The sequence below is a fragment of the Rousettus aegyptiacus genome, unplaced genomic scaffold, assembly GCF_014176215.1.
Source record: "Rousettus aegyptiacus isolate mRouAeg1 unplaced genomic scaffold, mRouAeg1.p scaffold_m13_p_10, whole genome shotgun sequence".
Lineage (NCBI taxonomy): Eukaryota > Metazoa > Chordata > Mammalia > Chiroptera > Pteropodidae > Rousettus > Rousettus aegyptiacus.
The window spans coordinates 8723745-8736189 of NW_023416285.1; the positions used below are offsets into that span (position 1 = coordinate 8723745).

Sequence of the window (12445 nt, forward strand, 5' to 3'; positions counted from 1 at the left end):
CAACAGTCTTCCCATCCCCCTGGGAGATGCCCGTCTCATCCTCTTACCCTGTTCAGGTCTGAACACCCCTCACTGGGGCCAGCCAAGCCACCCTCAGACCAGGCTCCCCTCCTTCACAGAGACCACAGCGCCCCTGCTTGGGCTGCGACAACTTGACCCAGTATGCCCTCCTGCCCTCCTGCTCCTTGCCCCTCACTACGCCATCAACCCACATGGGACCTTCCGCACCCCCGTCAGGCTCTGAAATCCCACTCTTCCAAGACGACGTGCTCCCTACGTCACGTACCCCACCCAGTGTGGACACTTACCTTGCTTAGCTCCACCTAAAGGTTTTAGTACTGAATTGTTCGAGAAGGGAAGGGAAGGGAAAGGACAGGAAGAACAACCGATGTCATTTTAAAGAAAGAAATACAAGTGAATAAACTGCCTAGGTGCCCAAAATCGGAGCTAATTAAAAGGATAATCTATTTGTCAAAGTATCTGTTCTATTTAAAAAAAATTTCTATACTAATTCCTTCTAAATTTAAAAGTCAGTTGAAAATTGATAAAGAAAAAAAATCTTGTCTTGCTTTTCTAGCCAAACATACATTTTATTTAAGTATCTTAAATTGGCCTTAGAAAATCCAGTTCATTTAAAAAAAAAATACCAATTTTATTTTAAGAGTTTAAGAAATATGGTTGTTTCAAACACTAGAATTAAAAATATCCAGAATATGGAAGTTTGACTTATTTTCAGTATAACAGTTCTACTGCTTCCAGTACACTTATTCCAACTCTGTAAAAAATAAGGCTTGCTTGTCAGAGAAAACCTTTTTCTTGCTCCTTGTTCCTATGAGGAAAGATGCTTTGTAAGTCCTATCTGAGCTTATAAAATGAAGTGACTGATCTGATTGATGGTCTGGGGAAGAATAACTAGGTGGACGGAGCTCGGTTCTCCTCCTTTTCCCCTTGGTAGTGAGCTGTTGAGGGGATGCACCTGCCGAGAGCTCATTTTCTGCTCTGCTTCCCTAGTATGCCTAGCACTGAGTGAACAAGCTGGTCTCTGCCAGACCACCTGACTCTCCCACCAAACTACTCCTCTAGCCTGGCCTCTATCAGTAATAGAAGTGACATTTTGGCTTGTATCTTTCTCATTTTTCAAGTTGTTCAAGGTCCAATTAAAAAAGAAGGGTGCCATTTCAGAGGACTTCGGCAATCCAATATCTTAATTAATATACTGAAGTGGAGATTGCTCATTTTCCCAATTTTGGCTTTTAAAAGGGCTCCTTCAATTTGAGCTTCTTAAAAACTATTACAAACAAAAAAAATCCCTCAAACCCGAACCAACAGCAGATGTTCAAAATAAAAATAAGCAAACATCTGATCATGCTTATTACCCATTTAAAAAGAACTTCAAAGGTTCATAATTTCCTCCTTATAGAGGCCATAATTTATATTTCCAGTCCTAAATCCAACCCCCATTCTATATTAGAATGATATTAGACTGATGAATATTTTCAGACTATATCATTTAAACTTCTATACATTTTCTTGTTCTAACTCTTTGCCTGTTCCCTCCAAACAACTCTTCTCCTGGATCACTTAAGGATCAGCAAACTACGGCCTGTAGGCCAAATCCATATATTTTTGTAAATAACGTTTTTTATTGCAACACAGTCATGCTCATTCATTTATATAATGCTTTTGCACTACAACGGCATAGTAGTTGCAATAGAGACCATGTGGCCTGCAAAGTCTAAAATATTTACTATACGGCCCTTTACAAAAAGTTTGCTAACCTCTACTCAGTCTTTTGAAGCCTAGTAATTTCGGATCCATCAAGTCAAAATTAACTGATCTCTCCTCTGCTTTTCCATAATATTATACCTACTCTAACACTTAAAATCCCCAATAATTGTGAGCTCTTAAAAAGCAAAGTCTAAACTCTACACCTAGTGTAGACAATAAGCTATTTTACCCAACCCACAGTTCTCATCTTTCCTAACACTTTTCCCATTCTTGGGGGGAAGTATTTTGGAAGAAACTTCTGCCCTTTTCTCTACCCCTTATTCAGTCCTCCCAAAGGAAAGAGGAATGACTAATACTGGCAGCATTCTGATAGTTGTTCCTAATGAGATGGGTTACTGTTTTAAAGGCCATTGTTCATGCATGGCCAAGTCTCCTGCTCACTCTGCCTAGATGGTCATACCTACCAATAAGCAAATTGCTTGGTAAACTCACTGGGGTAGAGTTTCCTTGTATTTTAGAAGAGACCCACAACTCTAGCTGCTGTCTTTGATAGGTTGGTAAATTCAAATCAGGAGGATATGATATAAACAAGTCCAATGTCTAAGTCTGGCCTCGGTTCCAAGTCAAGTTTCCAATACAACTTTACCACCTAAAACGTCAATACTTTTAAACCAAGCACATAGATACAGAGAACAGACCGGTGCTTGCCAGAGGCAGGGGATGGGGCAAGCGAAATAGGTGAAGGGGGTCAAAAGGTACAACTGTCCAGTTACAAAATAAGTCATGGGGGTGTAATGTACAGCATGGTGACTACAGGTAATAATACTGTGTTCTGTATTTGAAAGTTGCTGAAAGAATAAATTTTAAAATCCTTATCACAAGAAAAAACTCAGTCAATTGGCACACAGAAGTCAAAATATGTGATGAGTGACAACAGCAAATGAATTGCAAAAAATCATTCCTTTAAAATGTGCAACACACTAATGCCGCGTATATCACATCTTAGTGATAAATGAAATTAGGAAAATACTCTTTGAAGAACAAAGATAAATTTATAGTTTACATTCAGTGATTCAAACCAAGCCCATCCTATTTATCTAATTTATCTGACTCAATATTTTGTTAGTATCAACTTCCAGGTTAATTAAATAACATAATCATGAATATTGATTCAAAAAAGTAATCCCCATCTTACTGAGTACTGTAAATGGTTTCTCCCACCTAAGAAAAGCAAACATCCCTAGACTCCAGATCCTTTCAATAACTGCTTCATTTATCTGCTCCTCAAAATGTGACATCTCAAAGGAGTAGTGTACTACAAATGTTATCTCCACCTATATATATGTTAGTCACTTTCTAACCTATTACAGTATGGCTTCCATCCCCATCACTCTGCTGAAATTTATCTAGTAAAGGTCACCTAGCACCTCTAAATTGCCAAAAATAATGTACACTTTTCTGTTTCACAGTATTTAACATTCTTCTCACCTCTCAGATTTGGTGATACTACTCTTTCCTGGTTTTCTACTTAGCCAATGGCCTTACTTTTCAGTGTAAAAGTTCAGTGGCCTTTGAAGCTGTTCTTCCTCTGCCCAAAGACTGTTAAGATTCCTTAAGGTGTGTGGCACTGAGTACTATTACTCCTCTCATTATACTAACCCTTACTTCTAGGTGATCTCATCCATTTCCATGGATTTAAGCATTATCTTTATGCTGACAATTCTGTATCCTCAGCCCAGAAACCTCTATTACATAATTATTAAAGCACCTTTCATAAAAACAAAAAATAGTGAACACTTGAGGACAGATATCCTAGTCACACATTTCCATCTGTGAAAGGTGAAATGACTTGTGACTAAGGTTATAATGACAAAGGCAAAGGAAGGAACTGTGTTCTTTCATTTCTTCATCCTTTGGCCATCTGTGAAGACTTAGTCCTTCATGTTTACTAAATGGTCTACTATCTAAATATGAAGACTACTTGACAAAGTCACACATACCCATGAGAAAAGAACTGGCCAATTTGAATTAATGGAGAAAGGACTTGAACTTGTTTTTCCATAAGTACTTAAGACTCTAGGTTGCAAATGAATGAGAAAAGTGACTGAGGATGTAGTGTAGAAGATATGACTAAAATGATACTCAAGAATTTGGGGCAATGTATACATAAAGAGAAGTAAAAGCAGATAAAAACGGCTGGGCTGTCTAAAGATGAAACTAGACAAACAGGGAAGCGGCAGTTTGGTGGAATCTAACTAACTGCATATGGTTAGGAGCTTTTACTTGAAAAAGGACAAATGGATGATACTACTGCTTTATAAACTACAAAATCAAAGCAGCTATTTCAAACACTAATTTAATGCAAGTTACAGGGTAGACTGAAAGATGGTAAAACCAGCAATGCAGATACTCATGTAAATCACAAGCTTATCTGAATCTGCCCAAGTGCTTGCCCTTTAAGAAAAAACTGAATCCATGAGATATTTTAAAGAAAGTAATAATTTGGCAATACATTTAGGTAAAGAAAAAAATGAAGCAAATGTACATAAGCAGGATAGGGTTGCTGCCAATTGTGGGAAAACTCTATGAATAAAGGAAAGGAGAGGAGATATAGAAAAGTGATTCTTCACTCTAAGTTTTATTTTTTAGAAAACAAAAATTCCCAAAATTTATATTTAGTTTGAATTAAGAACAAAGTGCCATTCTTCAAGTACAAATATGCCATTATCTTGTTATCTTAATGAGATGCCTAGTGGGAGCAGTAAGTTGGTCTGGGCCTATCACAGTCTCCTATCTATATTCTCTGGTGACAAAAGACTTTTGGAAGAATTACTTAATGATAGATTCAGCCCTAAGTACGGACTTTAATAAAGTTAAATAGGTCCCCTAAATGTTGAACCTATGAACTTGGTGCTCTAACTAACCGTTATCACCCATGAATGCTGGCCACACGTATACCAAAAGAGAAGGGATGTTATCAAAAAAGAAGACAGGAACTTCACACAGACACACAAAATGTAGAATATTATAAATGAAAGACTGGATTTACTGTTAAGGAAGAAAATTTTCATATCCAGAAACATACAAGCCTTCGCTGCTCCTCCCAGGACTGCGCCGTGGTAGAAGAATGAGGGCTGAAAGTCAGACATGTCAGGGGAACACGGAGGACACAACAGCCACGTGTCAGGGTGCACAGCCCAAGAGGCAGTGGTCCGCACACGGACCCAGCCAAGGAGAGCAGCAAGGACTCGAAGAGTCGGCACCATGCCGAAGGCAGGCTGCCCTCCACTCAGACCAGCCTGCCGCCTGAATCTAACATCTGCGAAAACACAAAATTCATGCCCTGCGAGGTCCCACGGGCAGCAGAATTTTACACTTCCAAGTATAAAATAATCCAGGAGTACACAGAATTCCGAATTTCACATGCAAAATTCACTGATATACCGATTTCACAGAGATATCTGGATATAAGTCTTAACCATCCAATTACTCATTATCATCATAGATTCCGTGTGTCATTTAATGTATGTTATTAGGTAGTGTCACAATTTATATCTTTTTATGTGAATAAAAAACTTGTTAATGCTTGAAAACATAGTTGTACAGCCAAGGTTTTTGGGAAGTTGACCCACCCACACCAGCCCTTATCAAATCCAGATTTCTCAGGAAATCTACTCTTCTAGGATTTACATGGCAATAGTGACAGGACAGTGGAAAGTCAAAAGAGCAAGAGGCAAGAAGCCGCCAGAAAGAAGTGTCAAGGTGATATCTAGAATTTTATTTACCTGGGCTATCCCATCTTCAAGTGGTACACAGTTCTATGAATTGCTCTCATAACTTCTTCAGAGGTTAAAAATAAAGGAAGCAAATATCCTCTGACACTGGTACTGTTGATTATAAAAGAGGCCGGTAGTTAGGGAGAAAGTCCACTCTACTCGGAGAGCACAGAACTCTAAGCGATGCAGTTAAGAGGACGAATGAAATAGAGATGAAGTATCAACAAAGTGGCTTCAAGATGATTCAGTACGATATAGATTTTTTAAATGAATTTAAGTTAATTTCTTGTATTCGGTTACTACAAAGCCAAAAGATTCCTTGGCATGTAAGAAGGCATCAAATGTCGTTTGGTCCCTTCATATATCAAAAAAAAAAAAAAAAAAAAGATTAGGCTAATGACCTACTGTGATTCTAAAACTCTATGACTCTAGCTATAGAATACGCTAGAATGCAGATCATTCAAGCCCTTACTATCTTTTCCTCTAACATGGCTCATGATCCTTTTGTTGTTCAACTATATCCCCACCAGAAAGAATCTACTGGCAAAACTGTAAAGCTCAAATCTGCGAATAACCTGTGGTAATAATAATTATAGCTAACATTTATGTGGCAGACATATATTAACATATATCAACACAATTAATTCTCAAACTACCTCATTATCTCCAATTTACAGATAAGAAACTGAAGTACAGTCAAGTTAAATAACTTGTCTACACTGGTAAGTGGTAACGGAAGGATGCAAATGCCTACCGTCTAGTTTTTTAATGTGCTGTACTATACTATCCAAGTAAAAGATTTGAGAAAAGATTAATTAGCTTTAGGTTTCATTATTATCAGATTTGAAATAAGCCGTACCACGGTAATTAAGAGTTGGCTGGAGCCGCTACAACACTCCAGCACTGTGCTGTCCAATGTGGCAGTCACGTACCACATGTGGCTATTAAGCAACTAAAATGTGGCTAATCCACACTGAGATGGGCTATATATGTAAAACACCTGATTTCAAGGATTTAATATTTAAAAAAAAAGAATGTAAACTAATTTATTAACAATTTAATATGGATTAATGCTGCAATATTTGAACATACTGGGCTAAATAAAGTGAGCTTTTTAAATGTGGTTACTAGTAAATTTTAAATTATGTATTTCGCTATTATATTTCTACTGGACAACAACGGCATGTAGGAAACACTCTGGAGTAAAGACCGATTCTAATCATATTTCGCTTTGGTGTTGCAAACTTCGGCAAATCAACTACTGTGATGATTAGCTTCTTTATCGGGAAAATAAGGTTTAAAAAGTCCTGAAATCTAGTGTTCAGATTTTGGTATCAAAATGTATTTCCCACCTAAAAGAAGAAAGAACTCCTTGGAGAAATGGCTGATGTCAGGGCTGAGACAGGTAAAATAAAAGATGAACCTGGAATGTGTTGTCTGGACAGGAAGAAGAACTTAAAACATCATTGCGTGCGGAATGGTTAAGGAGAGGTGTGAATTGTCAAAAAACACTGGAACCAGCTTGATGAGGCTCCCACTGGCCAAAATTGGGACAATTCAGAAATAAAAATAATGATGGTAATAAATTTAACCACTGAATAAAATAAGAATCTATGAGTTCGTACTGATAAAAATAACTGAATAAATAAATAATGAAGGAGATTGCTTTATGACAGAATATCAACTACTAATTATAGAAGGAATGATGAAGCTAGAAAATCATGAAAAGATATTAAAACTTGGGGGTGAAATTTGGATGAGCTTATGTAAATATCTGTTCCTCAGGATACTTCCCAAAAAATTACATATTGATTACAAAAGGATATATAATAACTTTCAGGGAGAAATATGGTGAATACTGCTTTAACCAAATTTTCAAAGCTAACATCACCATTCATGAATTTGGTTTGTTCTAATGCTTGTCATGACAAACCAGCAACATGAACCTCAAGATATGATGTACTGAGAAAGGTTGAACATCTCTTCAAAGGTATTACTGACAAAAAAAAAAAAAAATGTATAACCAATCTAATCATGAGAAAACAACAGACAAATTCAAATTGGGAGACATTCTACAAAATCACTCCTCTGTACTTTTCAAAAATGTCAAGGTCAAGAAATGCAAGAAAGGCTGAGGAAGTGTCCTAGATTAAAAGAGACTAAAGAGATATGATGACCAAAACCCATTGCATGATCCCGGGCTGGGGTTAGGGGAGAGGGGTGTCTTACAGATAGATAAATTTTGAATATAGATTATGATTTAGATAACAGTATTATGTCAGTGTTAAATCTCCTGGTTTTAATCATTACACTGTGCTTAGGTAAGATAATGTCTTTGGTTTTAGAAAATATACACTAAAAAATTTAGGAGTAAAGAGTTTTATCTCCAAATTATCTTCAAATGGTTCAGAAAATTCAGAAAAAAAATATAGATAGGTAAGTAGATAGGTAGGTAGGTAGGTAGATAGATGGATATAAGGCAAGAATGATAAAGCAAATGCAGCAAAATGTACTACAATGGGTGAATGTGGGTAAGAGTATATAGGAGTTCTTGGTACTGTTCCAACATTTCTTATAAGTTTGAAATTATATCAGAATTAAAAGTAAAACAAAAAACAATAAACTTGGCCTATCCTCCAAACAATCCTAAATACACCAGAGAAGTTCTGACGATGTCTAAAAATCTACAAATGCATTTTTCTATTGAGCTTTACTTTGTTTTTAATTTTGTAACTTATCGTATACTAATTATATTATTTATTTATATTATATTATTTATTCCATATGATCCAAGGCTATATCTGTTACATCACAGTATCATATGCACACTAGGATACTATTTACTATATCCAAACACTAAAACATTCGTTAAATGAGCATACTCAAAATTACAGCATAACATATGATGATTTTAGAAAAATAATCAAATTATAAAAAGCATCCCATTGTAAATAGAGCAATAAATCAGATTAGTCATAAATCTAACCTAGAGATGAGTTTCACAGAAGAAAACAAACATCATTTTCCTTATCAAGAGTTAAACATCTTAGCTAACTGTAAGCATTTATATAACTAAAGTGAACTTTGTCTCCATAAAATTGGAATATTATGAGTTAGAAAAAATGAATCACATTAAAGACTTACGCTAAGAACCGAGATTTAAAATTTCAATACTGGCTCAATACTAACTTGCTGTTTGACCCTGAGACATTGCATACAATTTCCATATCTCATTTAAAAATAACACTTTGGGATCATTTTCTTCCTCCAATATTTTATAAAAATGATGTCAAGCCATAAGAGCAATGAATATTCAATACAGAAATATATATACACATATATATTCACACACACACATACACATGCAATGGAAAAAGAATACAGCTTTTTTGTAAATATTTTTAAAAGTATTGAACGTAAACACATTACTAGCAAAAGGTAACTTACAATAAGTATACAAACTACATTTAATCCCACTTCACACCATGACTAAGTGCTTCACATATATGATATGGGAAAAACCCAATCAACAAGTGTATATTCCGTTTAAAAGAGTTTTACTGATTATTTAAAAATAACAATGTCAAAAAACAAAAGTATGAGATGGGTCTGACTAGGTCTCCTGACTAGAACTGGGACTGTGGGAAACAATTTGCAAATAACCGTTAGATCCCAGGAAAAATTTCCTTTCAAATACAGTACAATTGTATATTAATTAAAAGTGTAACACAGAGATCGCATATAGACATACAGCATAAACACAATTTTCAATGTCTCCCAATCCTACTTCAGTATCTCAGCCGGTAAGGCAGAAAGATACTTTTTCCATTAAATTCAATTAATTTTATATTTAATTAAAATTTGACTAGTTTTCAAATGCACATATATTTTTGAGCTACAGAGCCATACTTAATGTATCTAAATACGCAAGGAGATAGGAGGGGAAAAAAACCGAAAGGATTCAAAAAATAACATAAAAAACTGACCAACGATATTGTCAAATCACTGCGTGCCTCCGGAAAACTTAACACAATACCGCCAGCCAGTGTTACAATGCTGTTATCCTGCCTGATTCTAACCCAATGAACTCAACAATTTCTAAACAGGTTGTCAGTGGAAGAGATCTTTATAAAAGCAATTATAAAAACGGGTCCATTTTGTATTCAGGAAGTACTAGTAACACTTAGCTTAAAATTCTTTATGTAAGGAACACCGTGAGGTTTTTCTACACGTTTGGAAAGAACTAAAATCACTTATACTTGACTAAAGCCATTTCCTAGAATGTTTCCTTAGATAAGACCGAAATATATTTTATAAGGGTGAAACAGTAAATCGTTTAACCGTAACTTAAATGCCCCTCGATCGGAGCAATCTTCTTTCTCACACGTTTTCCTATGTCCACCGTATCCTTCAGTGCATATTTCTGAGTCGAGGTTGGATTCGTTTATCCTACTACGATCTCCTTTTCGCTAGTGAAAAACAAGAAGGATCTTCAGGCGCTAACCCAACAAATCTGAGGGGGGTGGGGGGAAAAGGGGCGCGAGGTGGCGCCAAGAACAGATGGAAACGGGGGAAGAGTCGTTTTCTTAAGGCACTGAGGTTAGTGCCTCAACTCCAAATGCCAAGATTTCATCGCAAGTCCAGCAAGCTGCTGCCACTTGTCTACTCCGCAGACAATGCGATCTTCCTTTCCACCTCTTCCCTCACTCCGCTAACAAAACAAACACGGACAACAGACCCCATCCCGTGACCCGCGACGTCCCCTCTGTGCCCACTAAACCAACCTGCTGGAAAACATCTCCACGCATACGTCCCACTCAGACAAAAAATGCGACAACGGCAAGGTGAGGAGGTCCCGCCACCTCCCGCCACCCGGAACAACCCGCAGAATGACAATCCCGAGCCCAGAAGTTTGAAGCGAGAACGATTCCGACCGCAGCCGAAGGGAAGACGGGATTGCAGGAGAACGGGGCCGGGAGGTGGAGAGGGAGATGTGCGTGTGTGTGCAGGGACGGGTCCATCACATGACAGTAAAAGAGGACCAGAGTCGTCGGGGCGCCCGCGAGGAGAAGGGGGGTAAGGGTGCCATCGCCATGGCAACAGCACCCCCCCCTCTCGTCCAGACTTCCAAAGAGGGAGGAAGAACTTCAAATCCCAACCGTCAGCGCTCGAGCGGCTCCTTCTTAAAGGGGTACACACAGCGCCGTCGCCGCCGAGCGCGAGAGGGCAGAGTTGGGCGCCCCCGCCCCTCGGGCGACGCCCCCGCCGACCCTGGCCCCCCGCCTGCCCACCGGTGGCCCCAGCCCCTCGAGCGCCCGAGGGGGGGCTCGCCCAGGCCCCTGGCCCCGAGAACTCGGCCGCGTCGGCCTGTCCGGCCCCCGGCGGCAAAAAGGGGGTGTGTGTGCTCCCGGCGGGGGCGCGGACCAGCCCGCCTTTCTCCCGCCGGCCCCGCTCCCCGGCGCCCCTCCGCTCGGGCGCGGACCCGCTGGGCCGCTTCCTCCCTCCTGACAGGGTGGACCGCGGGCGGCGAGGGGCGCCGCGGAGTTTCGGGGACAGCGCGAGCGAGCGGTTTCCTCGGGGGCTCGGTGAGCGGGTCCGAACTAACAGTTCCTGGGGAGCCCAACAGCTAAGAAGAAGAAGGGGAAGCGGCGCGGACTGCGCCGGGCGAGGAGCCCCCAGACAAAAGGCGAGCGCCGGGGCCGCCGCGCCGCCGCCGCTCCCATCTCGCTCCCCCATTGAACTGACCCGAACGGGAGACTGAACTAAACCCCTCAGCTACAAACTCCTCGGGCTGCGGCAGCCGTCGCCGCACGAAGCCGAGGCCCCGGCCCGTGTCTCTCTTACCTACACAGTGCATGAGGCGGTGGCGCCAAGAGTCGAGTTCCCGCCGGAATCCTCTCCTCTCCGCCGCGCACCGAGGGCTCCGGCACTGAGCGGCGGCGGCGGCGGCGGCAGCAGCGGCGGCGGCAGCGGCCATTCTCTCTCTTCCCTTGTCCATCTGCGTCCCGCGTCACGCGCCCTCATTTACATACGAGCGGCGCAGGCACGAGGCAGGGGCGCGAGCCCTCGGCGCGAGCCCCGGAGCGCGCGCCCCCCGGAGGGGGGTTGATTGACACGTGTCACTACCTTCCCCGTGCCCTTCCCTCCCCCTCCCACCGCTCCCTCAGGGAGAGGCGGGGAGGGAGCGAGGAGAAGGAAGCAACCTGCCGCTTCCGCTGACCCCGCCTCCCCATCCACTCCCCACTCCCTCCTCCCGCGGAGTTTACTCAAGCGAGCCATACTGCTCCCGCCGCCCGCGAAAACCCTGAGCGGGAGCTGGAGACTCGAAGCCCGGCCAGGAACCGGCGTGCTATGGAGCAGATTAACAACTCCCCTCTGCCTTCCCGACGCGACTCTGGCTGCTGGGAGACTTCATTTCCCAGGCTCCATTGCGCCGGAGTCTCGGAACGGAGCTTGCCGCCCCGGCGCTATGCATGCCGGTCCTTGTAGTCCAGCAGGGATGGGCACTCGAGTCCACCTCCCACACTTGGGCTTGCATACCGGCCTTCGACTTCTCTGCACTGCGTCGCTTGTGAACTTGGCCTCCAACGCCCTGCGCCCAGGACGGTGCGCTGCCCGCGTTTCCCGGTCTGACCCAGCCGTCTTAGCTTCTTTAGGTTCCGCTATAGAAGGGCGGCGAAAACCGAAAGAGTTGTCCGCTACTTGAGGGTTCAGGCTGCAGTTTGTTTTAAGTGCTGGAAATTGTTTGGGGTCACTGTCATCCCGCCACTGCAGGGAAAGAGCAAGTTGGTCATGCGGCTGCATCTCAAATAACTGGCAAATATCTAAAGAGATACCTCACTGACATAAGTTTCTATGCCAAATAGATCTTGGAAATCGAGAATTTTTTGTAAGGGTTAGGGAAAACATGCAGGACTTTCACCGAAAATTATTTACCGGGG

General features: G+C 41.4%; 1 protein-coding gene across 1 annotated transcript in view; it reads right to left on the reverse strand.

Annotated features, from left to right (window-relative positions):
- The window catches only part of LCORL (ligand dependent nuclear receptor corepressor like), a 113772-nt gene extending 102111 nt beyond the window's left edge, over positions 1-11661 (reverse strand). The window contains 1 exon segment of the mRNA XM_036227545.1: positions 11349-11661. Coding sequence (XP_036083438.1) covers positions 11349-11502 — 154 coding nt within the window. The 5' untranslated portion in view covers positions 11503-11661.
- Positions 11662-12445: the final 784 nt, after the last annotated feature.